The sequence below is a fragment of the Pristiophorus japonicus genome, chromosome 5, assembly GCF_044704955.1.
Source record: "Pristiophorus japonicus isolate sPriJap1 chromosome 5, sPriJap1.hap1, whole genome shotgun sequence".
NCBI lineage: Eukaryota > Metazoa > Chordata > Chondrichthyes > Pristiophoridae > Pristiophorus > Pristiophorus japonicus.
Window position 1 is genome coordinate 180,858,302 of NC_091981.1, and position 25,481 is coordinate 180,883,782.

At 46.1% G+C, this 25,481-nt stretch overlaps 1 protein-coding gene across 6 annotated transcripts in view; it reads right to left on the reverse strand.

The window, feature by feature from the left end:
• mocos (molybdenum cofactor sulfurase) overlaps positions 1-25,481 on the reverse strand; it is a 464,568-nt gene that overhangs the window by 31,332 nt on the left and 407,755 nt on the right. For 4 of the 6 annotated variants that reach the window (XM_070881150.1, XM_070881149.1, XM_070881148.1 and 1 more), the window contains one exon: positions 6,410-6,557. The exons of 1 other annotated variant lie outside the window; for it this stretch is intronic. In XM_070881150.1, coding sequence (XP_070737251.1) covers positions 6,410-6,557 — 148 coding nt within the window. Of the gene's footprint in view, positions 1-6,409; positions 6,558-19,742; positions 19,845-25,481 lie in introns of those variants that run through there. One more of the 6 variants, XM_070881151.1, reaches the window with a different exon arrangement.

Consider the following 25,481-nt stretch of genomic DNA (forward strand, 5'->3'; position numbering starts at 1 on the left):
CGAAGAAGTTTGGCCCGGTGGGCTAGGGAAAGGAAGGGAGGTGGCAGAGGCAGCTGAATGGATGGTCTCAATCTTAGAGACAAAGAAGTCCATGAGCTTCTCATACTTGTTGTCGGAAGTGAGAGTGGAGGAGACAGGGGAAAGGGGTTTAAGAAGATGATTAGCAGTGGGGAATAGAAGCCGAGGTTTATCTTTGCATTCCAGAATGATTCTGGAATAGTGAGCAGCTTTGGCAGATGAGAGCAGGACCCGATAATGCTTTTTGTAGTCCAGCCAGATCTGGTGGTGAATGGCTAAACGAGTTGTCCGCCATATCCATTCAAGTCTGCGTCCCTTGGGCTTAAGTGAGCGAAGATGAAGGCCGTACCAGGGAAACGACTAGGGTGAGAAGGAGTAATTGTTTTAACAGGGACCAGGGCATTAAAGGTAGTGGTGAGGATGTGGTTGAGTAGATCGATAGCTGCAGAAACGTTATGGTGAATGGAAGGCCAAAGACTGGACAGTTGGGATTTCGTAAGTGTAGTTGTAAGAGAGGTCTGAGAGTTTTCTTTTCCAGGGGTGAACACAGAAGGAGGTAGGGAAAAAGACTGAATAGATCAACAATAATGAGGTACCGTTTTAATAGAAAAATAACACTACCTAGTTATTTGGGGCCAGAAATTGTGTAGCGCCTCGTTTTGGGCAATAACTTTTGCAGTAGCCGGACGCTACACAAGTGAAGCCAACGCGAACTTCTGGTTTAGCTCCAGGAAGGAAATGGGAGTGCTAAATCAAGTGCTACCACTTCCCTTGGAGCACTATAGCCGGCAAGAGGGGCGGTAGCTGTGCTGCCGGGATCCGAGGCCCCTACCCTCCATTAAAGGGAAGGACCTTTGCTGCAGGCTCTGCATTACAACAGTGTCCCACCTCGCCGATGGCAGCTGTAATCCGCGGTGATCAGCCCCAAGCACTCTAACAGGGCTGATAAATCGCAGCACAGCAAAATAGTGAAAAAATAAGCTAAAGGGTGTAAACACATGTTTTACTTACCCAAGTAGCCTTACCTTTAAATACCATTTCCCAAGCGGCCGGCCTCATCAACAACGCCTCCTGCAGCTGTTGGTGTTGACGCCCGGTGATGCTGCAGGGAGCAGAACCGAAGTTCACATCCAGGGCAGTACCGGAGTGGAGATCATGATGCTAGGTGTTACCATCACAGCAAATGTTCATGGCAGGTTCGCGGGCGTCAGTCCTCTCACCACGCCCAGTCGCACAGCTGGTAGCGCTCAGTTACTGCCCCCTAGAGGCGCTAACGGAAGGCGTAATGTAGGCCAATTTCTCCCCCTTGGCGTCTCCTTATACTGTGAGTAAACGCTTCGGTAAATGATATCTTCAAGAAAGGTGACAAATCCGTCTGCAGTAATTACAGAGGAGTTTCCCTGCTGTATGCTGCAGGGAAAATCATCGCAAGAATCCTCCTCATTCGTCTTCTCCCAGTGGCTGAAGAGCTCCTCCTAGATTCCGCCCATTAAGGGGCACAACGGACATGATCTTCACCGCGCGATAAATCCAAGAAAAATGTAGGGAGCAGCATCAACCTCTGTACATGGCTTTCTTCGACCTCGCAAAGGCTTTCGTCACTGTCAACCGTGAGGGATTATGAATTCTCAAATTCGGCTGTCCTCAAAAATGTTTCAACATCCTCCACCTGCAAGCAGTGATTCTTAACACCGGATCCACCACAGACCCAATACAAGTGCAGACTGGGGGCAAGCAAGGCTCGCTGCAATGCTTCATCTCACCTTTAACAAGCTTCCCGCTGGAGTGAAGTTGATCTACAGGATAAGCGGGAAATTGTTCAACTTCCGATGTCTCCAGTCCAGATCCAAGGTTGTTCCAACCTCTATCATTGAATTACAATATACAGATGACACTTGCGTTTGTGCACACTCGGAGTCCGAACTCCAAACCAGTGTTGACACCTTCACTGAAGCGTATGAGAGTCTGGGCCTCACATTACACATCAGTAAGACAAAGGTTCTCTACCAACCTGCTCCCAACACACAGTACTGCTCCCTGATTATCAAGATCCATGAAGAGGCCTTGGGACAATGTGGACCACTTTAAATATCTTGGAAGCCTACTATCAGCAAGGACAGACCGAAGACGAAGTTCAACACCGCTTTCAGTGTGCCAGTGCAGCCTGCGGCCACTGAGGAAAAGAATGCTCGAAGACCAGGATCTCAAAGCCGGCACTAAGCTCATGGTTTACAGAGCAGCAGTGATATTCGCTCTCCTATTTGCTTAAGAGACATCGGGCTAGAACCTCCACTTTTTTTGCATGCTTAACGCACACTTAATACCCATTTTATCACTGAAATGACGTACAACGCCCAGATATTGCCCATTTAGCAACAAAATAGAAACTGACGGGCATTTTTCGGAAACTTATTGACGAGTGTTACTTTCGCCATGTGTTTAACACCGGGAAAAATATTACTGCTCAGCCACTTTTTTGGGGCGGAATCATCAGAATGGGTGAAATCAACGGCCATATCGCCCAGCGTTAATTTCCACGCTGATTTAACTCAATAATAACACCTGCCCACTTTTTTTGTCGTAGAGAGCATATTTACTGAAACTAGCAGCCATGAGATCGCCCAGTGTCAATTTCACCACCTCGCACACATATCGCCCACAATATCGCTCGCCCAAAAAAAGGCCCACAAAAAGTGGAACTGTTCTGAATGAACGCCAGCGGTGTGGCTGGCATTTTTAAATCTCACTCTTACGTGAGGAGCTGATAGCTGAACAATTTGCTTGAAAGAGCATTGATGTGAGTGACAATGCTGACACACTGCTGTGCGTGTGCAGCTCAGACATCAATGGTGCCCATCACCTTGATGCCAGTTAAAGTTTACGTTGATTGATGTTAAGTTGTATTTAACCCTTTCATGTTAAGGAATCACCAGTGTGTAACGGTCCAGCTATCTGAGACAATGCGCAACAAAGTTATGTTCAATAACAAACATTTTATACCAACATTGGTCTGAAATCATAAGTATCACAGGCAATAACACCCAACCTCCGCCCACACCCCACGTTTTCCACCATTGACATAAATCACACGTTCAACATGTCCAGCAACACAGAATACAAAGGCAAAGCAGGAGCATAGTCCCCAGCCCCCATACATTGCAACAAATTGCATAAACCCAGATGGAGATATAACATAGCCATCACCTGTGGACATGCACCTCACTTTCCTTCTCCCCTCCCCTTCTTCTCCCCACCTCTATCCTTTCTCCTACTTGCTCCACGGTGCCTGGCCGAGGAGCTTCTCAAGTGGTGCCTCATTGGAGGGGATGAAGGCAGTTGCGATCGTTGCACGGGTACGAGAGCGGGGGCTGCCGAGGGGGCAACATTCTCTGATGCAGAAGCAGGATCTTGGTCCTTGCTCTCATCTGTCGTTCGCAGTGGTGGTGCGGAACCTAGGGGTGGAATGCCGCGCTCGGGGACCACTGGGAGGCCTGTGGCAACAGTGTGCCTGGCTATCGCATCCAGGGCCTCTGCCATTAGTGGAATGTACTCCGTCATGGTGGCCAGCTGTCGGGATATGCCCCACAGTGCTTCGATGAGCTGGTCACTAATGTCTACAGTCCTCCTGGACAACTGTACCATCTCTCCGCTGTCATGTGGCGCTCGTGGAACAGACCTGCCGCATCCACGGGACCTCCGCGGGGTCAGCACCGTCCTGGGGACAAATGGGATGCCCTGTGGTGAGGTGCTTGGGGCCGGTACCTCCAGAGTGGAAGGGGGAATGACTGGAGGACCACTAGATGGCCTTGGGGTGGAATGGCTTCTGGAGCGTGACGATGCAGGTTCCTCGAAGTCCCGCTCTCATCCATGGAGAACAGACCCAGCCGATTGACGGGTGAGAATCGGAGCTCCTCAGCACCAGATGTAGGATCGTCTGCCGACTCCTGCCCCACGCCCCCACCTTCTGGCCTCTGTGGTCTTGCCTTGGGATGCGCTGCTGGCTGAGCTGAAAAAAACAAATGAGGTTATTCGAGGAGAAGTGGGTGCTCGGGTCACAAGTTGAGTCCAGCGCTACACACAGCATATGCACGACAAAAGCACCACCCTCTCAAAATCATCGCAGACATCACATTTGATGACCATCGACACATTTGCATTACAATGATTTTCATTAGGCCATCATTATTTATAGGACAATTTTAGAAATCATCTATCATATATGATTGTTTGGATATGAGTGGGTGTGGCATCTATTGACTTTACATCATGCAATGGCGTAAGCTTTACTCACGTGGCATTGCTTCACGGTCTGCAGATGCGTCCGTGGCTGTCCCGGGGTGCTTCCCCACAACTGTGAGCACCCGCTCCTCCATCTCTGTGATGTCACTGAGGACTGGTGGCCCCCCACCCGTTCGCCTCTGCATGGACCTCATCATCGATAGCTTCTTCTGTAAAAGATGACAGGACGACATGGCATGAGATCATTGCGTGATATCATTGCTAGGTACTGTCACAGACACTGATACAACACATAACCGACAGATGTAATCATGATTATTATGAAAATTATCATTCTTTACCTAAAGATGTACACCGTGACTGCAGGTTTTGAGTAAAACATTCCCGGTAAAAGTGAAAGGCCTCACATCTGATGATAGTCACTCATGACTGTTACAAATCAAATTATATAAATGCATAAGTACATGTAAATCAATGTAATACTTACTCTTGCGGATCCCACAAGGTCGTTCCATCGTTTGCAGCATTGGTTGCCCTCACGCACCTCATTGGTTGCTGACAAGACCACCTCTGCTCTCTCGGAGCATATCTTCTGATAGGCCTTTGGGTTGGGCTTCCCAAGTCCTCCCTGTGTCAAATCACCCCAGCATGACTCGACTTCCTGCAGAGGGAGGCATTTGCCTCGTCTAAGAACCTCCTGGCTCTTTTGCACCCTCCGATGTGCTCCTCTCCCACCTTACTGCTCTCTCCAGCGTCAATCTCCACAGTGTGCTGTGATGCCTCCTCCTCTCCCTCCATTATAGGCCAAATTCAAGCAAATATGTGGCTGGTAACAGCTACTTTTTGTTTGCCTACTTGCTGTGAAGCTCTAAAGTCTCCCTCCTTCCTCCCAAAGCAGCCACACCACACCCAGACACGCCTTCAGTCCCTCTGAGCTCCCTCTTTCTCTGTCTCCTCTTCTGCACATGTCATGATAACCCTTGACCTCCTGAATCGCGGGAATCGAGCATTGCCATGCCGTTGCTAAGAACGGCCACACTTTATGGCAGAAGGTCAAAAAAATATAATGCTACCGCCCATTTTATATCGCTCGTGGTAACGCCCATTTTTAAAAGTGAAGACTAGGTGCTTTGAGAATGGGCGAGAAGCTGGCGATCTGAAAACCCTTTTTTAACGCCCACGCCGGAAATATTGCCCATTTGGGCAATAACCACAAAAGTGGAGGTTCTAGCCCATGGACTATGTACAGTAGGCATATCATAGCACTGGAGCAGTACTACCTGGAGCAGTACTACCAATGCTGCCACCGCAAAATCCTGCAAATTCATAGGTGCACCAATGTCTGTGTTCTCTTTCAGGCCAACATCCCAGCATCGAGGCATTGACCATGCTCGATCAGCTTTGATGGGTGGGCCACATGGTCTGCATGCCCGATACTAGACTCCCGAAACAAGCTCTAAGAGCTCCGACACGGCAGACGAGCCCCAGGAGGGTAGAGACACCCTCAAAGCCTCCTTGAAAAAATGTAACATCCCCACCGACTCTTGGGAATCCCTGGCCCAAGACCGCTGAAAGTGGAGAAACATCCGAGAAGGTGCTAAACACTTCGAGTCTCTTTGCCGGGAGCACGTGGAAGCCTAATACAAACAGTAGAAGGAGCGCACGACAAATCAAGCACCCCACCCACCCGTCCCTCCAACCACCGTCTGCCCCACCTGTGACAGAGACTGTAGATCCCGCATTGGTCTCATCAGTCACCTTAGAACTCATTTTAGTGTGGAAGCAAGTCATCCTCGACTCCGAGGGACTGCCTAAGAAGAAGAAGAAACGACATCAGACAAATTTATGTATAAATGTCTAAGTTGTTACTCGTTGATTTTCTATGGCATTATTCACAGGTAATCTGGGGTCTAGAGAATGGATGTGATGTTTAACTGACTGTGTGTGCGTAGCCTAAATAGATCCTGTGGTAATGGAAGATTGCAGAGTTTATTCGGTGCTTGTAAATCTCTGGTTACAGGTCAGAAAAAATTAGCTTGTTTTCTCTTTTGTATTTTTGACACTTTGGAGTGTGACATCTGGATTCTAACCGACATGCTCGAATCGATTTACATAAATATATTCAACAGTTCATGTGAAAATTTCTATACACCTGAAAGGAAACGCCATCTATATCCATCTCAGCCCAGTCATCTTCCTCATACGGCCTCATTGCATTTATCACAAAGTTGGCACGAAAACGATGGATTAGTTCCTCAGTTGTTAATGCTTCAGCAGAATTAACATTGTTTGTTCCATCTCTGCCACAAATACAGAAGGACAATCACAATCAACAATGTCTTGGAATTATGATGAGGTAATCTGGAAAAGTATCTCAAATAATCAGCAGCTTCTAAAACCTTATATATTGAAAAAGAAATAGTGAAATGTGACCCAGAACCTCATAGAAAATAACCTTTACAAAACTGACCACAATTAATTTGCTGAAATGTTAACAATCTTTTTTCTAATGATTCCCAAAATGTGTTATTTTTAGGATGGTAAATTCAGTAACCCATCACTCTAACACTCAGATTAGGAGCAATTGAAGAACTAAATCACAGAGCAAGACACATTATCGCAAAGTTGAATAATCTCCCTTCTTTACTAATCAAGAAACAACAATTTACATTATGCCACAACTGTGATATATCAGAGGGTTTTGTGACACACTAGAGCCGCCTTTACACCTTCCCCTTACCGTCAGAGTGCAAGTCAGAAGGCAGAGACATGAAGTGCGCTTTGGCAGACCTGGCCTGAACCCGTTTGTATGGGTGGGTGTTATGAATTTGGTTATCTTCATGATGTCAGTGGCTCTTTTATGTAGGTTGACTGCCATTGCCCTATATCTATTTGTGCTGTCGGGGGACCCAGGAGTGTAACAATGAAACGTCCTTGTGACCTGGACTGGATTTCTGTGCCTTATGCATGTGTACTCCTTCAATCTCACTGAAGATGGATCCAGTTAACATTGGGTATGGTGATGTTCAGTCAATATCAGAAGCTGCTTTATTCCACAGTAGGGAAAACTTAGATGGATGAGTCATTTGATATAATTTATACAATTTCTGTCCACATACAGCTACAAAAATACATGTGAGCGCAGCCCAGTCTGGTGAAATATTGAACTCAAATTAAAAGCACTGTAATGTGTCCTACCTCAGAGATAACAGTTTAATCCATTTGCAATCTTCTGTTGCTCAACTGCCTCTTGGTGTTTGTGTTGTGTTTTTGAAAAGCTCCACTCACAGAGATCAAAAAAGACTTCCACTGCCAAGGTGTGAAACGTCTTTCTGAATAACCAGACATAGCTTATGAATTGTTCATTGTTTGGGTCTCGGAGAAACCACTTCCTATCCCCACTGTAATTGCTATTTGCCTGTCTACTGATCCACAATTCAGCAAGAGTCTGCCTTGGGAATCTAACCTCTTTTAGATAATCTTATTAGAAAAAAATACATGTTAGCATAGCTCATGTCCAAGTCCTTTCCATGAAAAAAATGGCCGAACCATGACAGTGTGTTCAGATCCTTTAAATCAGTCAGATGTACTACAGGCGAGCCCATCTCTTGACTGGGCCTTGTACTTGGAAACTGGGGGAGAAATGCAGCAATCCAAAAATAGGAGCCAGATGGCCTCTAGCCCCAAATCCTTATCTGGCTGGGCCTGTGGAAAGAAGTCACTTACTTTTTGACTGCCCACAAGTAGACACCCAGACCCACTCAAATCTTTAAATGCTATTCCGAGGTTATACCTCCAGGGTGCCCCCAGCCTCTCTTCACCTCAGGTGAAGGCATTACTATGCAATAATTTAGTTCGAAGCTTGTGCAGAACTTTTACTAGCCCTGTTTTTGGAATGCATTCAAAGAATGGACTTTCAGTGAGTTGTACCCTGGGAAATCCACTGGTTTCCATAATATTTCAGTACTTGCACCTGTCGTAAGTGCAAGTACTCCACCTCGCTACCTGGAGGACCACCAGACATCCCAGGCAAAAGGGTTGTAGACTGGCATAACAGATCTTCACACCTTTTTCTGCCCACAGAAAGACTTAGGCCTCGATATTGGTGGCCTTATCGCCCACTGCCGCCTGCTGCCAGTGACTGCCGCCAAATTTTCTTGCCGTTTTCCTCTCAACATTTTCCTCTCGGGCTGCAGCGGGTGGGAGAGGAGTACCGCCGGGAACCGCCCGCTGACGTTCTCTGCCGGCCAAGTCGCGTAAGTGGCCTCCTGCCCGCCGAGATGCCAGATTGGTGTGGGCGAGAGTTGGCAGGAGTCGGTGCCAGCAGGGGGAAGGACTGCTGAGTGCAGGCTGTTCTTACCCCGGCGGTAGGCATGAAGACCTGCAAAAGCAAGTGCGTAAATATCTTGAAAACATTTTTTTTTTTACAGCGACTTACCTGGATGGGGTCCCCTGAAGTGGTTCCGGTGATTTTTTTTTTGTGATGTTTTAACTTTTCAGATCTTCCACCCTCCCTGGGCCCGACTCCATCTTCGGCAGCACTTGAGCGGCAAGCTCCTTTGCCGCCGAGATTGAGAGCTGCCGCCCGCTGCTGCCAGACTGATGCCGCAAGCCGTTATTTTGCCGCCGGGCGGCACTGCTACCTCTTTTAGAAGAATCTTTCAGGCAAAGTACTGCCCAGTCTCTCGGCGGCCGTCGGCGGTCCTTTTAGGCGGCAAATGGGTGGGCCTTGCAGCTCATGAAAACCGGGGCCTTAGTATTGCTACCTTTTGATATTTTGACAATACATTCATAGAAACATCTGACATTGTTGCACGATTGATCAAGCACCCAATGAAAATGTTGTCAATAGATCTTCAGTACTTTCCGAATTAACTCATTGAAACCCTGCCAATAAATCATAGTTGTCCACCTTACTAGTACTGTCAAGGAAACATCCTTGCAATAATCAGGGAAAAAGTTAATTGGCACTGAGAAAAATATGGACTAATAAATGAAAGTCAGCAAGGATTTGTGAAAGCAAAATCGTGTTTGACTAATTTGATTGGTTACATAGAATTACGTAGGATATGCAGCACAGAAACAGGCCACTCACCCTAACCAGTCCATGTCGGGGTTTATGATCCACTCGAGCCACCTCCTGTCTTTCCTCATCTAGCTCTATCAGCAGAGTCCTCTATTCCCTTCTCCCTCATATGTTTATCTAGCCTCCCCTTAAATACATCTGCACTATTTGCTTCAGCCACTCCCTGTGGGAGCGAGTTCCACATTCTCACCACTTTTCGGGTAAAGAAGTTTCTTCTGAATTCCCTATTTAATTTCTTGGTGACTATCTTATATTATATCTCATATTTATGGCCTTTGGTTTTGCTCTTCCCCATAAGTAGAAACACTCTCTCTAGCCGGAATCTTACCAGCCCTGCGAGTGTGGGCTTGGTTGTGTCAAAATGGCTGTGAGTGACAGGAGGCAGGATCCTGCTCTCAACCCGCCTCCTTGCCAATTTCCAAAGTGCCAGGTCCGGCTGCGGTTCACAGACCTGACACCAAGTGGCGGGCCAGCCAATTAACATCATTGAGAGGTAGTTTAGAGATAGAGATTGAACCTCCCTTATCCGGCACCCTTGGGACCTGGCCTGTGCCGAATAAGGGATTTTACTGGCTGAGGGGAGGTCAATGGCCCAAGGTGGGGGGGGGGGGGGGGGGGGGGCGAGCAGGAGGTGGCCCGAGCGGGCCCGAAGTGTCGGCGGGCACTCGGCGGGCCGCGAAGGAAATTTCGGCGTGGCCGCAGCGGGCCGAGTGTCGGCACGGCCCCAAAGTCAGGGTGGTGGTTGGCCATGATCTGAGCATGCGCCCTCCAGCCGCCGGAATCAAGCCGGACGAGGGGTGGTGCTGGATAAGGGAGTCCCGGATAAGGGAGATCCAATCTGTATTTAAAAAGACTTTTACCAGGTACTTACTGTTATATATGTAAGCTTGTATTTACACTGTACAGTCACCAGAGGGCTCATCCCCTGGAGTCCCAAGGGATCCCATAATCGCTTGGGAGCACAGGTATTTAAGGAGGCCTCATAGGTTGGAGAGGCACTCTGGAGACCTGCAATAAAAGACTACGGTCACACTTTACTTTGAGCTCACAGTGTTCAGTCTGACTCTTTCTCCATGCATAACAACTGGCGACGAGATACAGATAGCGAACCCAAAGCTGCAGAGAATAGTGGGCATCCTGGAGAAATTCTCGGAGGGAGATGATTGGGAAACTTTTGTGGAGCAACTCGACCAATACTTCGTGGCCAACGAGTTAGATGGGGAAGAGAATGCTGCCAAACGAAGGGCGATCCTCCTCACCGTCTGTGGGGCACCAACGTGTGGCCTCATGAAGAATCTGCTCACTCCAGCGAAACCCACAGAGAAATCGTACGATGATTTGTGCACACTGGTCCGAGAGCATTTGAACCCGAAGGAAAGCGTTCTGATGGCGAGGTACCAGTTCTACACCGACAAAAGGTCTGAAGGCCAGGAATGGTGAGTTATGTCGCCGAGTTAAGATGCCTTGCAGGACATTGCGAATTTGAAGGACATTTGGAGCACATGCTCAAAGACTTTTTCGTACTTGGCATTGGCCACGAAACAATACTTCGCAAACTTTTGACCTTAGAGACCCCAACCTTGAGTAAGGTCATAGCAATAGCCCACGCATTCATTGCCACCAGTGACAATACGAAGCAAATCTCTCAGCACACAAGTGCTGCTACAAGTACTGTGAACAAAGTAATATTATTTTCGAATCGCAACGTACAATGTTTCAGAGTCCACTATCAAGATTGATGAATGCAAGGCCTTTAACATCTAGTTGGCGCTGCGGGGGTGATCATCGTTCCATTCATGCCGATTCAAAGGGTATGCTTGCAAGGGCTGTGAAACAATGGGACACCTCCAACACATGTGCAGGCGAGCTGCTAATCCTGCTAAAGCTGCAAACCACCATGTTGCAGAGGAGGACAGATCCAAGGAGGATCACGACGAACCAGAGCCTCAGACCGAGGAGGCAGAGATACATGGGGTGCGCACATTCACCACGAATTGACCCCCGATAATACTGAATGTTGAACTAGATGGACTCCCGTTGGCAATGGAGCTGGACACGGGCGTGAGCCAGTCCATCATGGGCAAAAAGGCTTCCGAAAGATTGTGGTGCAAGAAGGCCTCAAGGCCAGTCTTAACTCCAATTCGTATGAAACTAAGAACTAACACGAAAGAACTGATTCCCGTAATCGGCAGTGCTGCCGTAAAGGTCTCCTATGATGGAGAGGTGCACAAGAAACATAGAAAATAGGTGCAGGAATAGGCCATTCGGTCCTTCGAGCCTGCACCGCCATTCAATGAGTTCATAGCTGAACATGCAACTTCAGTACCCCATTCCTGCTTTCTCGCCATACACCTTGATCCCCCTAGTAGTAAGGACTACACCTAACTCCTTTTTGAATATATTTAGTAAATTGGCCTCAACAACTTTCTGTAGCAGAGAATTCCACAGGTTCACCACTCTCTGGGTGAAGAAGTTTCTTCTCATCTCGGTCCTAAATGGCTTACCCCTTATCCTTAGGCTGTGACCCCTGGTTCTGGACTTCCACAACATTGGGAACATTCTTCCTGCAACTACCCTGTCTAAACCCGTCAGAATTTTAAACGTTTCTATGAGATCCCCTCTCATTCTTCTGAACTCCAGTGAATACAAGGCCAGTTGATCCAGTCTTTCTTGATATGTCAGTCCCGCCATCCCAGGAATCAGTCTGGTGAACCTTCGCTGCACTCCCTCACTAGCAAGAATGTCCTTCCTCAAGTTAGGAGACCAAAACTGTACACAATACTCCAGGTGTGGCGTCACCAAGGTCCTGCCCTTGTACTCAAATCCCCTCGCTATGAAGGCCAACATGCCATTTGCTTTCTTAACCGCCTGCTGTACCTGCATGCCTTCGATGACTGATGTACCATGACACCCAGGTCTCGTTGCACCTCCCCTTTTCCTAATCTGTCACCATTCAGATAATAGTCTGTCTCTCTGTTTTTACCACCAAAGTGGATAACCTTACATTTATCCACATTATACTTCATCTGCCATGCATTTGCCCACTCACCTAACCTATCCAAGTCACCCTGCAGCCTCATAGCATCCTCCTCGCAGCTCACACTACCACCCAACTTAGTGTCATCCGCAAATTTGGAGATACTACATTTAATTCCCTCGTCTAAATCATTAATGTACAATGTAAACAGCTGGGGCCCAAGCACAGAACCTTGCGGTACCCCACTAGTCACTGCCTGCCATTCTGAAAAGTACCCATTTACTCCTACTCTTTGCTTCCTGTCTGCCAACCAGTTCTCAATCCACGTCAGCACACTACCCCCAATCCCATGTGCTTTAACTTTGCACATTAATCTCTTGTGTGGGAGCTTGTGAAAGCCTTCTGAATGTCCAAATACACCACATCAACTGGTTCTCCCTTGTCCACTCTACTGGAAACATCCTCAAAAAATTCCAGAAGATTTGTCAAGCATGATTTCCCTTTCACAAATCCATGCTGACTTGGACCAATCATGTCACCTCTTTCCAAATGCGCTGATATGACATCCTTAATAATTGATTCCATCATTTTACCCACTACTGATGTCAGGCTGACCGGTCGATAATTCCCTGTTTTCTCTCTCTCTCCTTTTTTAAAAAGTGGGGTTACATTGGCTACCCTCCACTCCATAGGAACTGATCCAGAGTCTATGAAATGTTGAAAATGACTGTCAATGCATCCGCTATTTCCAAGGCCACCTCCTTAAGTACTCTGGGATGCAGACCATCAGGCCCTGGGGATTTATCGGCCTTCAATCCCATCAATTTCCCCAACACAATTTCCCAACTAATAAGGATTTCCCTCAGTTCCTCCTTCTTACTAGACCCTCTGACCCCTTTTATATCCGGAAGGTTGTTTGTGTCCTCCTCAGTGAATACCGAACCAAAGTACTTGTTCAATTAGTCTGCCATTTCTTTGTTCCCCGTTATGACTTCCCCTGATTCTGACTGCAGGGGACCAACATTTGTCTTTACTAACCTTTTTCTCTTTACATATCTATCGAAGCTTTTGTAGTCCATTTTAATGTTCCCTGCAAGCTTCCTCTCGTACTCTATTTTCCCTGCCCTAATCAAACCCTTTGTCCTCCTCTGCTGAGTTCTAAATTTCTCCCAGTCCCCGGGTTCGTTGCTATTTCTGGCCAATTTGTATGCCACTTCCTTGGCTTTAATACAATCCCTGATTTCCCTTGATAGCCACGGTTGAGCCACCTTCCCTTTTTTATTTTTACACCAGACAGGGATGTACAATTGTTGTAGTTCATCCATGCGGTCTCTAAATGTCTGCCATTGCCCATCCACTGTCAACCTCTTAAGTATCATTCGCCAATCTATCCTAGCCAATTCACACCTCATACCTTCAAAGACAAGGCTCTCGTTAGTTCACCCTGATCTACATGAACAGGTAGAGAGCAGGCGGCTTCAACAAAGTACATACCATGATAGCGCAAATGTGTCATGCGAGATTGAAATCAATGATCCTGTATTTGTATTGAATAATGGACAAGGTCCCAAGTGGTTTCCCGGCACTGTCGTGGCCAAAGAGGGGAGCAGAGTGTTTCGGGTCAAACTTTCAAATGGGCTCATTCACTGGAAACACTTGGACCAAATCAAACTCAGAATCACGGACTATCCTGAGCAACCCACTTGGACCCTATCTTTTTTGATCCCCCAACATACACACTAGTGACAACCAGCACCACGGTTGACCATGAAGCAAAACCCATCATCTACAGCAGCCCAGCAGGACCCAACACACCAGGCAGCCCAGCAAGGCCAGCTGCACAGCAACCCAGCGAGGGCGCAACAAATGATCCAACAATACCAGCTTTCACACTGAGACGATCAACCAGGGCAAGAAGGGCCCCAGATCGACTCACATTGTAAATAGTTACATTATTGACTTTGAGGGGGAGTGTTGTTATATATGTAAACTTGTATTTACACTGTACAGCCACCAGAGGGCTCATCCCCTGGAGTCCCAAGGGATCCCATAATCCCTTGGGAGCACAGGTATTTAAGGAGGCCTCACAGGTTGGAGAGGCACTCTGGAGACCTGAAATAAAAGACTATGGTCACACTTTATTTTGAGCTCACAGTGTTCAGTCTGACTCTTTCTCCATACATAACACCTACCATTTTTCCTACTTTTTCAGTAGGTTCCCGTCACTCGGTCTTCATGCCAGGTAAGTGTGTTGGGTTCTCAATGACTCTCCTTTGCTTTGACTAGTTGATAGCTGAAGAAGTGGTATAAAAGCTACCATTTCACAGCTGTTCACTTTCCAATCTCAGAGGCTGAAACCTTCAGGATTTGGAAGACACTTTTGAACTGTATGCAGATTCAATAAGATCATGGGCAGTGAATACTCTACCCACAGTCATATCATAAGAACATAAGAAATAGGAACAGGAGTAAGCCATTTGGCCCCTCGAGCCTGCACCGCCATTCAATAAGATCATGGGCTCAGTCCACTCCCATAACCCTTTACTCCCTTATTGCTCAAAAATTTGTTAAACATGATTTCCCTTTCATAAAACCATGCTGACTCTGCTTGACTAAATTATGCTTTTCCAATTGTCCTGCTACTGCTTGCTTAATAATGGATTCTAGCATTTTCCCAACAACAGATGTTAGGCTAACTGGTCTATAGTTTCCCGTTTTCTGTCTGCCTCCTTTTTCAAATAGGGGCGTTACATTTGTGGTTTTCCAATCCGCTGGGACCTCCCCAGAATCCAAGGTAGATTACAACCAATGCATCCACTATCTCTGCAGCCACTTCTTTTAAGACCTGAGGATGCAAGCATCAGGTCCAGGGGACTTGTCCACCTTTAGTCCAATTATTTTACCGAGTACTTCTTCTTCAGTGATAGCGATTGTTTTAAGTTCCTCTCTCCCTGTAGCCCCTTGATTATCCATTATTGAGATGTTTTAGTGTCTTCTACCATGAAGACCGATACAGAATATTTGTTCAAAGTCTCTGCCATTTCCCTGTTCCCCATTATTAATTCCAAAGTCTCATCCTCTAAGGGACCAACATTTACTTTAGCTACTCTCTTCCTTTTTATATACCTGTAGAAACTCTTACTATCTGTTTTTATATTTCTTGCTAGTTTACTTTGATCATCTATCTTCCCTCTCTTTATTTTTTTCTAGTTGTTATTTGCCGGTTTTTTTAAGTTTCCCCATTGGAGCAACCTCTCCCATCATTGACAGATCGCTTCTGTCATCTCAACTTCAGCTGCATTCTATTCCAGCAGCATCGGTGCCCTTGAGAAAATCAGCCTGAACACCACATCACTAAACAAACAAGCAACACTACGAACAACAGCAAACTTCTCCGCAATCACCTGATGCTGCAGAGGACACAGGGCATCAGCACCTGCCCAGGACGCCAAGGATGGTCTCACCATGGCCACATTTACTTCACTTGATGCTGTACACCCTGGCTGCCACATGATGCACCAGGTTGGTACCACTCCACACCAACACTATAAGGCATCCCTGCAATGCCCAAGCCATTCCATTCACACTCATTGCCACTGCGGGAGGTACCCTTACGTCTCACCATTCACTACAACTCACTAAGCCAAAGGTTCACACAAATCTATCCAAGAACGTAAAGTGTTCAAAATAAAGATTTCAATGTTTGACAACACAGTAGCAGAAACTCTACATGAACATTGGCTAAAAGACTCTTGTGTGTTGTTAGTTGGTATGATTGGACAAGGATGAGGGCGAGTGTGAGGTGTGGCTAGTGAGATGGGGATGTGATAATGTAGATAGAGAGGGATGGACAGAGGTGTAAGGTAAGTTGGTGTGAGTAAAGATGTGTAAGAGTAGGGCAGAGAAGGCAGAGCGATGGGGATGTGATGAGTGGCACAGCAGGATGAGGTTGAGTGTGGCTTTGCAGTGACCACCGCACAGTCCTTGTGGGGACAAAGTCCCGTCTTCACACTCTCCAGCATGTTGTGTGGCACTACCACTGTGCTAAATGGGATAGATTCAGAACAGATCTAGCAGCTCAAAACTGGGCATCCATCAGGCGCTGTGGGCCATCAGCAGCAGCAGAATTATATTCTACCACAATTTGTAATCTCATGGCGCAGCATATCCCTCACTCTACCATCAGCATCAAGCCATGGAGCCAATCCTGGTTCAATGAGAAGAGCATGTCAGGAGCAGCATCAGGCGTACCTAAAAATTAGGTGCCAACCTGGGGAAGCTGCAACACAGGACTACCTGTATGCTAAACAATGGAAGCAACATGCTTTAGTCAGAGCTAAGCGATCTCACAAACAATGGATCAGACCAAAGCACTGCAGTCCTGCCACATCCAATCTTGACTGGTGGTGAATCATTAAACAACTAACAGGAGGAGGAGGCTCCATCAACATCCCAATCTGCAATGATGGTAGAGCCTAGCACGCAAGTGTAAAAGTCAAGTGTTTGCAACCATCTTCAGCTAGAAGTGCCAAGTGGATGATCCATCTCGGCTTCCTCCTAAGGTCCCCTCTATCACAGAAGCCAGTCTTCAGCAAAGTTGATTCACACCACGTGATATCAAGAAATGGCTGAGTACATGGATACCGCAAAGGCTATGGGCCCCGACAACAGCCAGCTGTCGTGCTGAAGACTTGTGCTCCAGAACTAACCGCGCCTCGAGCCAAGCTGCTCCAGTACTGCTTCATATCACCTTTAACAAGCTCCCCAGTGGAGTGGAGCTAATCTACAGGACAAACAGGAAACTGTTCAACCTCCATTGCCTACAGTCCAGATCCAAGGTTGTTCCTACCTCTATCATTAAACCACAGTATGCACACAACACTTGAGTTTGTGCACACTCGGAAGTCGAACTCTAAACCATCATTGACACCTTCACCGAAGCGTACGAGAGTCTGGGCCTTACATTAAATATACGTAAGACAAAGGTTCTCTACCAACCTGCCCCTGGCCCACAGCATTGCCCCCCGATTATCAAGATCCATGACGAGACCTTAGACAATGTGGACCACTTTCTTTACCTCAGTAGCCTACATGTCAGCAAGGACAGACATCGATGACAAAGTCCAACACCGCCTTCAGTGTGCCAATGCAGCCTTCGGTCGCCTGAGGAGAAGAGTGTTCGAAGACCAGGATCTCAAACCCAACACCAAGCTCATGGTCTACAGAGCAGTAGTGATACCCGCCCTCCTGTATGCTTCAAAGACATGGACTATGTACAGTAGACACATCAAAGCACTGGAGAAGTACCATCAACACTGCCTCCGCAAAATCCTGCAAATCCATTGGCAGGATAGGCGCACCAATGTCAGTGTTCTCTCTCAGGGCAATATCCTAAGCATCGAAGCATTGACCACGCTCGATTAGCTCTGATGGATGGGCCATATTGTCCACATTCCCAATTGTAGACTCACGAAACAAGCACTCTACTCCGAGTTCCGTCACGGCAAGCGAGTCCCGGGGGACAGAAAAAACGCTTCAATAGACATACTCAAAGCCTCCTTGAAAAAATGTAACATCCCCACCGACTCTTGAGAATCTCTGGCCCAAGACTGCTCAAAGTGGAGGAGAATTACCGGCCTCCCCCCAGCCCAGGGACAATTTCTGATGGATCAGCCCATCCGCCTGCCCCCGGTTGGAAATGCCTTAATGCCAGGCGGTAATGGACGGTAAGGAGGGGGGAAATTCTGGCCCTTTAGACTCTCCAGTCAGGGAAAAAATCCTCTCAGTATCTACCCGGTTAATCCCCCTCAGAATCTTATGTTTCATTGAGATCACCTCTCATTCTTCTAAACTCCAGAGAGTATAGGCCCAATCTACTCAATCTCTCCTCATAGGACAACCCTCTCCTCCCACTGTCAACTATGGCTCAGTGGGTAGCACTCTCGTCTGTGAGTCAGAAGGTTGTGGATTCAAGTCCCACTCCCGGGACTTGAGCGCAAAAAAAATCTAGGCTGAGGGAGCGCTGCACTGTTGGGGGGTGCTGTCTTTCGGATGAGACATTAAACCAAGGCCCTGTCTGCTCTCTCAAGTGGACGTAAAAGATCCCTTGGCACCATTTCGAAGAAGAGCAGGGGAGTTATCCCTGGAGTCCTGGCCAATATTTATCCCTTAATCAAAAAAAACAAAGAAACAGATTATCTGGTCATTATCACATTGCTTGTGCGCAAATTGGCTGCCGCGTTTCCCACATTACAACAGTGACTACATTCCAAAAGTACTTCATTGGCTGTAAAGCTCTTTGAGATGTCCGGTGGTTGTGTGGTTTCACCAAAATACCGACACAATTTTAGTAAGACTTCCTTACTCTTGTACTCCAACCCCCTTGCAATAAAGGCCAACATGCCATTTGCCTTCCTAATTGCTTGCTGTACCTGCATGATAACTCTTTATGTTTCCTGTAAGAGGACACCTAAATCTCTCTGAACCCCAATATTTAATAGTTGCTCACCATTTAAAAAATATTATGTTTTTCTATTACATCTACCAAATTGAATAATCTCACATTTCCCCACATTATACTTATTGCCTACTCACTTAATGGGTCTATATCCCTTTGCAGGCTCTTTGTGTTCTCCTCACAGCTTACCCACCTAGCTTTGTATTATCAGCAAACTTGGATACATTGCACTTGGTCCCTTCATCTAAGTCATTAATATAGATTGTAAACAGCCGAGGCCACGATCCTTGCGGCACCCCTCTAGTTACAGCCTGCCAACCTGAAAATGACTTGATTATCCCAACTCTCTGTTTTCTGTCTGTTAACCAATCCTCTATCCATACTAATATATTTTCCCCAAACCCATGAGTCCTTATCTTGCGTAGCAATCTTATTGAATGCCTTTTGAATATCCAAATATACGACATCTACTGTACCTTGCTAGTTACATCCTCAAAAAACTCTAATAAATATGTTAATGATTTCCCTTTCATAAAACCATGTTGACTCTGCCTAATCATATTATGATTTTCTAAGTGCCCTGTTACCACTTCCTTAATAATGGATTCCAGCATTTTCCCAACGACTGATATCAGGCTAACTGGCCTGTAGTTTCCTGTTTTCTCTCTCCCACCTTTCTTGAATAGCAAGGTTACATTTGCTATCTTATTTTGTTTGCAAAAGTAAAGACCATAGGATTAAAAGAACAGTGTCCCATGAAAAGGAATCCCTCTTTCTCACACTAGCCCTTTAGCCACGTGTTAATTCTCCTGATCTGACTGTTTCTGTGACAATTTGCATTTATCTCGGGCAATAATCCAGAGATTATTACCTTCAAGGTCTTGCTTTTTAATGTAGCTCCAAACTCCTGATACTCCCTCAGCAGGGCATACTCCCTGTTCCTACCTAAGGCGTTTGTTCGAACATGGACCACGACAACTGGATTTTCCTCCTTCCTTTCCAGGATTGAGTTCTTTGATGAATTAACCAAGAGGGTTGATCAGGGTAGTGCGTTTGATGTTATGCATCTGGACTTTCAAAAGATAAAGTACTATGTAATAGACAGCAGCATGAATACAAAATTGGCCAATGCAAAGAAAACAGAGTAGTGGGGAATAGTTGTTTTTCAGACTGGATGGAAGTTTACAGTTTTCCAAGGGTTGGTATTAGGATCACTGCTCTTTTTAATATGTATGAATGACCTGGAATTGGGTGTTCAGGGCATAATTTCAAAGTTTGCAGATGACACAAACGTTGGAAATGTAGTAAACAATGAGGAGGATAGTGACAGATTTCAGGACGATAGAGACAAACTGGTGAACTGGCAGATACATGTCAGATAAAATTTAACACAGATAAGTGTGAACTGATACATTTTGGTCGGAAAAATTAGGATATTAAAGGGGTTGCAGAAACAAAGGGACCTGGGGTGTATGTACACAAATCTTTGAAGGTGGCAGGACAAGGGGAGAAAGTGGTTAAAAAAGCATATGGGATCCTTGGCTTTATTAATAGCGGCATAAGAGTATAAAAGCAAGGAAGTTATGCTCAACCTTTAGAAAACACTGGTTAGACCTCAGCTGGAGTATTGTGTTCAATTCTGGGCAACACACTTCAGGAAGGATGTCAAGGCCTTAGAGCAGGTGCAGAAGAGATTTACTTGAATGGTATCAGGGATGAAAGAATTCAGTTATATGGAGAGGCTGGAGATGCTGGGGTTGTTCTCCTTCGAGCAGAGAAAGTTAAGAGGAGATTTGATAGAGCTGTTCAAAATTATGAACCATTTTGATAGGATAAACAAGGAGAACGATGCTGAGAATGACATGAGTAGCACGTATAGCGAGTTGGTCTTACTGCAGGTGAAGGGTCCACAGCCAGCTAGGGAATGGAAGACCAGCAGGAAGAGCAGTGCAAGGAAGGTAGTGCAGGGGTCCCCTGCAGTCATCCCCCTGCAAAACAGATACACTGTTGAGGAGGATGACTCATCAGGGGAGGGCAGCAGCAGCCAAGTTCATGGCACCATGGCTGGCTCTGCTGCACAGGAGGGCAGGAAAAAGAGTGGGAGAGCAATAGTGATAGGGGATTCAATTGTAAGGGGAATAGATAGGCGTTTCTGCGGCCGCAACCGAGACTCCAGGATGGTATGTTGCCTCCCTGGTGCAAGGGTCAAGGATGTCTCGGAGCGGGTGCAGCACATTCTGAAAAGGGAGGGAGAACAGCCAGTTGTCGTGGTGCACATTGGTACTAACGACATAGGTAAAAAAAGGGATGAGGTCCTACGAGACGAATTTAAGGAGCTAGGAGCTAAATTAAAAAGTAGGACCTCAAAAGTAGTAATCTCGGGATTGCTACCAGTGCCACGTGCTAGTCAGAGTAGGAATCGCAGAATAGCGCAGATGAATACGTGGCTTGAGCAGTGGTGCAGCAGGGAGGGATTCAAATTCCTGGGGCATTGGAACCGGTTCTGGGGAAGATGAGACCAGTACAAACCAGACAGTCTGCACCTGGGCAGGACCGGAACCAATGTCCTAGGGGGACTGTTTGCTAGTGCTGTTGGGGAGGAGTTAAACTAATATGGCAGGGGGATGGGAACCAATGCAGGGAGACAGAGGGAAACAAAATGGAGACAGAAGCAAAAGACAGAAAGGAGATGAGTAAAAGTGGAGGGCAGAGAAACCCAAGGCAAAAAACAAAAAGGGCCAATGTACAGCAAAATTCTAAAGGGTCAAAGTGTAATAAAAAGGCAAGCCTGAAAGCTCGGTGCCTCAATGCGAGGAGTATTCGGAACCCAGGAGAGGGCTCTGAGCTAGTTAGAGTAGGTGAGAGCGCAGATGAACAGGACCCCAAGAAAGAATGCAAAAGGCAGGAGGCAACAAAGCAGAGTAGCACTGGGGTAAGTGTAAACCACAAGGTGATAGGAAGGGACAAGATGTATGAATATAAAGGAGCTGCAGGAGGGGTCAAAACTAAAAATCATGGTTTAAAAACTAGTATTAAAACACTTTACCTAAACGCATGCAGCATTCGAAATAAAGTAAATGAGTTGACGGCACAAATCATTACAAATGGGTATGATTTGGTGGCCATTACAGAAACGTGGTTGCAGGGTGGCCAAGACTGGGAATTAAACATACAGGGGTATCTGACAATTCGGAAGGATAGACAAGAAGGGAAAGGAGGTGGGGTAGCTCTGTTAATAAAGGATGATATCAGGGCAGTTGTGAGAGATGATATTGGCTCTAATGAATCATTGTGGGTGGAGATTAGATAGTAAGGGGAAAAAGTCACTGGTGGGCATAGTTTATAGGCGCCCAAATAATAACTTCACGGTGGGGTGGACAATAATAAAGGGAATAATAGAGGCATGTGAAAAAGGAATGGCAGTAATCATGGGGGATTTTAACCTACATATCGATTGGTCAAATCAAATCGCACGGGGTAGCCTGGAGGAGGAATTCATAGAATGCATACGGGATTGTTTCTTAGAACAGTATGTTACAGAACCTACAAGGGAGCAGCTATCTTAGATCTGGTCCTGTGTAATGAGACAGGAATAATAAACGATCTCCTAGTAAAAGATCCTCTCGGAATGAGTGATCACAGTATGGTTGAATTTGTAATACAGATTGAGGGTGAGGAAGTAGTGTCTCAAACGAGCATACTATGCTTAAACAAAGGGGACTACAGTGGGATGAGGGCAGAGTTAGCTAAAGTAGACTGGGAACACAGATTTAAATGGTGGCACAATTGAGGAACAGTGGAGGACTTTTAAGGAGCTCTTTCATAGTGCTCAATAAAAATATATTCCAGTGAAAAAGGAGGACGGTAAAAGAAGGGATAATCAGCCGTGGATAACCAAGGAAATAAAGGAGAGTATCAAATTGAAAACCAATGCGCATAAGGTGGCCAAGGTTAGTGGGAAACTAGAAGATTGGGAAAATTTTAAAGGACAGCAAAGAATGACTAAGAAAGTAATAAAAAAAGGAAAGATAAATTACGAAAGTAAACTGGCGCAAAACATAAAAACAGACAGTAAAAGCTTTCACAGATATATAAAACGGAAAAGAGTGACTAAAGTAAATGTTGGTCCCTTAGAAGATGAGAAGGGGGATTTAATAATGGGAAATGTGGAAATGGCTGAGACCTTAAACAATTATTTTGCTTCGTCTTCACAGTGGAAGACACAAAAACCATGCCAAAAATTGCTGGTCACGGGAATGTGGGAAGGGAGGACCTTGAGACAATTACTAATACTAGGAAGGTAGTGCTGGTCAGGCTAATGGGACTCAAGGTAGATAAGTCCCCTGGTCCTGATGAAATGCATCCCAGGGTATTAAAAGAGATGGCGGAAGTTATAGCAGATGCATTGGTTATAATCTACCAAAATTCTCTGGACTCTGGGGAGGTACCAGCGGATTGGAAAGCAGCTAATGTAACGCCTCTGTTTAAAAAAGGGGGCAGACAAAAGGCTGGTAACTATAGGCCGGTTAGTTTAACATCTGTAGTGGGGAAAATGCTTGAAGCTATCATTAAGGAAGAAATAGCGGGACATCTAGATAGGAATAGTGCAATCAAGCAGACGCAACATGGATTCATGAAGGGGAAATCATGTTTAACTAATCTACTGGAATTCTTTGAGGATATAACGAGCATGGTGGATAGAGGTGTACCGATGGATGTGGTGTATTTAGATTTCCAAAAGGCATTCGATAAGGTGCCACACAAAAGGTTACTGCAGAAGATAAAGGTACGTGGGGTCAGTGGAAATGTATTAGCATGGATAGAGAATTGGCTGGCTAACAGAAAGCAGAGAGTCGGGATAAATGGGTCCTTTTCGGGTTGGAAATCGGTGGTTAGTGGTGTGCCACAGGGATCGGTGCAGGGACCACAACTGTTTACAATATACATAGATGACCTGGAAGAAGGGACAGAGTGTAATGTAACAAAATTTGCAGATGACACAAAGATTAGTGGGAAAGTGGGTTGTGTAGAGTACACAGAGAGGCTGCAAAGAGATTTAGATAGGTTAAGCGAATGGGCTAAGGTTTGGCAGATGGAATACAATGTCGGAAAATGTGAGGTCATCCACCTTGGGAAAAAAAAACAGTAAAAGGGAATATTATTTGAATGGGGAAAAATTACAACATGCTGCAGTGCAGAGGGACCTGGGGGTCCTTGTGCATGAATTCCAAAAAGTTAGTTTGCAGGTCCAGCAGGTAATCAGGAAAGCGAATGGAATGTTGGCCTTCATTGCGAGAGGGATGGAGTACAAAAGCAGGGAGGTCCTGCTGCAACTGTACAGGGTATTGGTGAGGCCGCACCTGGAGTACTGCGTGCAGTTTTGGTCACCTTACTTAAGGAAGGATATACTAGCCTTGGAGGGGGTACAGAGCCGATTCACGAGGCTGATTCTGGAGATGAGGGGGTTACCTTATGATGATAGATTGAGTAGACTGGGTCTTTACTCATTGGAGTTCAGAAGGATGAGGGGTGATCTTATAGAAACATTTAAAATAATGAAAGGGATAGACAAGATAGAGGCAGAGAGGTTGTTTCCACTGGTCGGGGAGACTAGAACTAGGGGGCACAGCTTCAAAATACGGGGGAGCCAATTTAAAACCGAGTTGAGAAGGAATTTCTTCTCCCAGAGGGTTGTGAATCTGTGGAATTCTCTGCCCAGGGAAGCAGTTGAGGCTAGCTCATTGAATGTATTCAAATCACAGATAGATAGATTTTTAACCAATAAGGGAATTAAGGGTATGGGGTGCGGGCGGGTAAGTGGAGCTGAGTCCACGACCAGATCAGCCATGATCTTTTTCAATGCCGGAACAAGCTCGAGGGGCTAGATGGCCTACTCCTGTTCCTAATTCTTATGTTCGTATGTTCTTATAGAAACCGTTTCCAATGGCAGGAGGGTCAGTAACCAGAGGACACTTGTCGACCCAAGTCTCGATGTTGCCCAGGTCCTGCTCTACACTGACATAGGCTGCTTTATTATCAGACGAGTTGTGAATGTAGATGAATGTAGAATTAAGTGAGGTCCATTCTTTTGTATGATGGAAGGAAAGTCATTGCTGAAGTAGCTGAGGAACATCTGCAGCAACATCCTGGGGCTGTGCTGATTGGCCTTCCACAATCTTCTTCTTTTGTGTCACATATGACTCCAACCACTAGAAGATGTTTCCTTTTGACTTCAGTTTTGCTTGAGCTTCTTGGTGCCATATGAGGTCGAATTCTGCCTTGATGCCAAGGGCTGCTATTGTCAGCTGCTCTCTGGCATTCAGCTCATGCACATGTCTGAATCAATGCTATGATGAGGTCTGGAGCTGAGTGGTTTTGGAAGAACCCAAGTTCAGCATCAGTGAGCAGGTGAGTACTTATTACTTCATTGCACTTATGACTTCTTCCATCACTTTGATAGGGTAATAATGAGCCGGGTTAGATTGTTCCTCCTCTTTGGGGGTCGGACACACTTGGGCAATTTTCCACATTGTTTGGTGGATGCCAGTGTCATAGGTGTACTGTAGTAGCTTGGCTGAGGGGTGGCTAGCTCTGGTGTTCAGGTCTTGTGCATTGCAGCCGGGATGATGTTTAGACCAATAGCCTTTGCTGTATCCAGTGTACTTATCTGCTTCTTAATGTCACATGGAGTGAAACGTCTATGC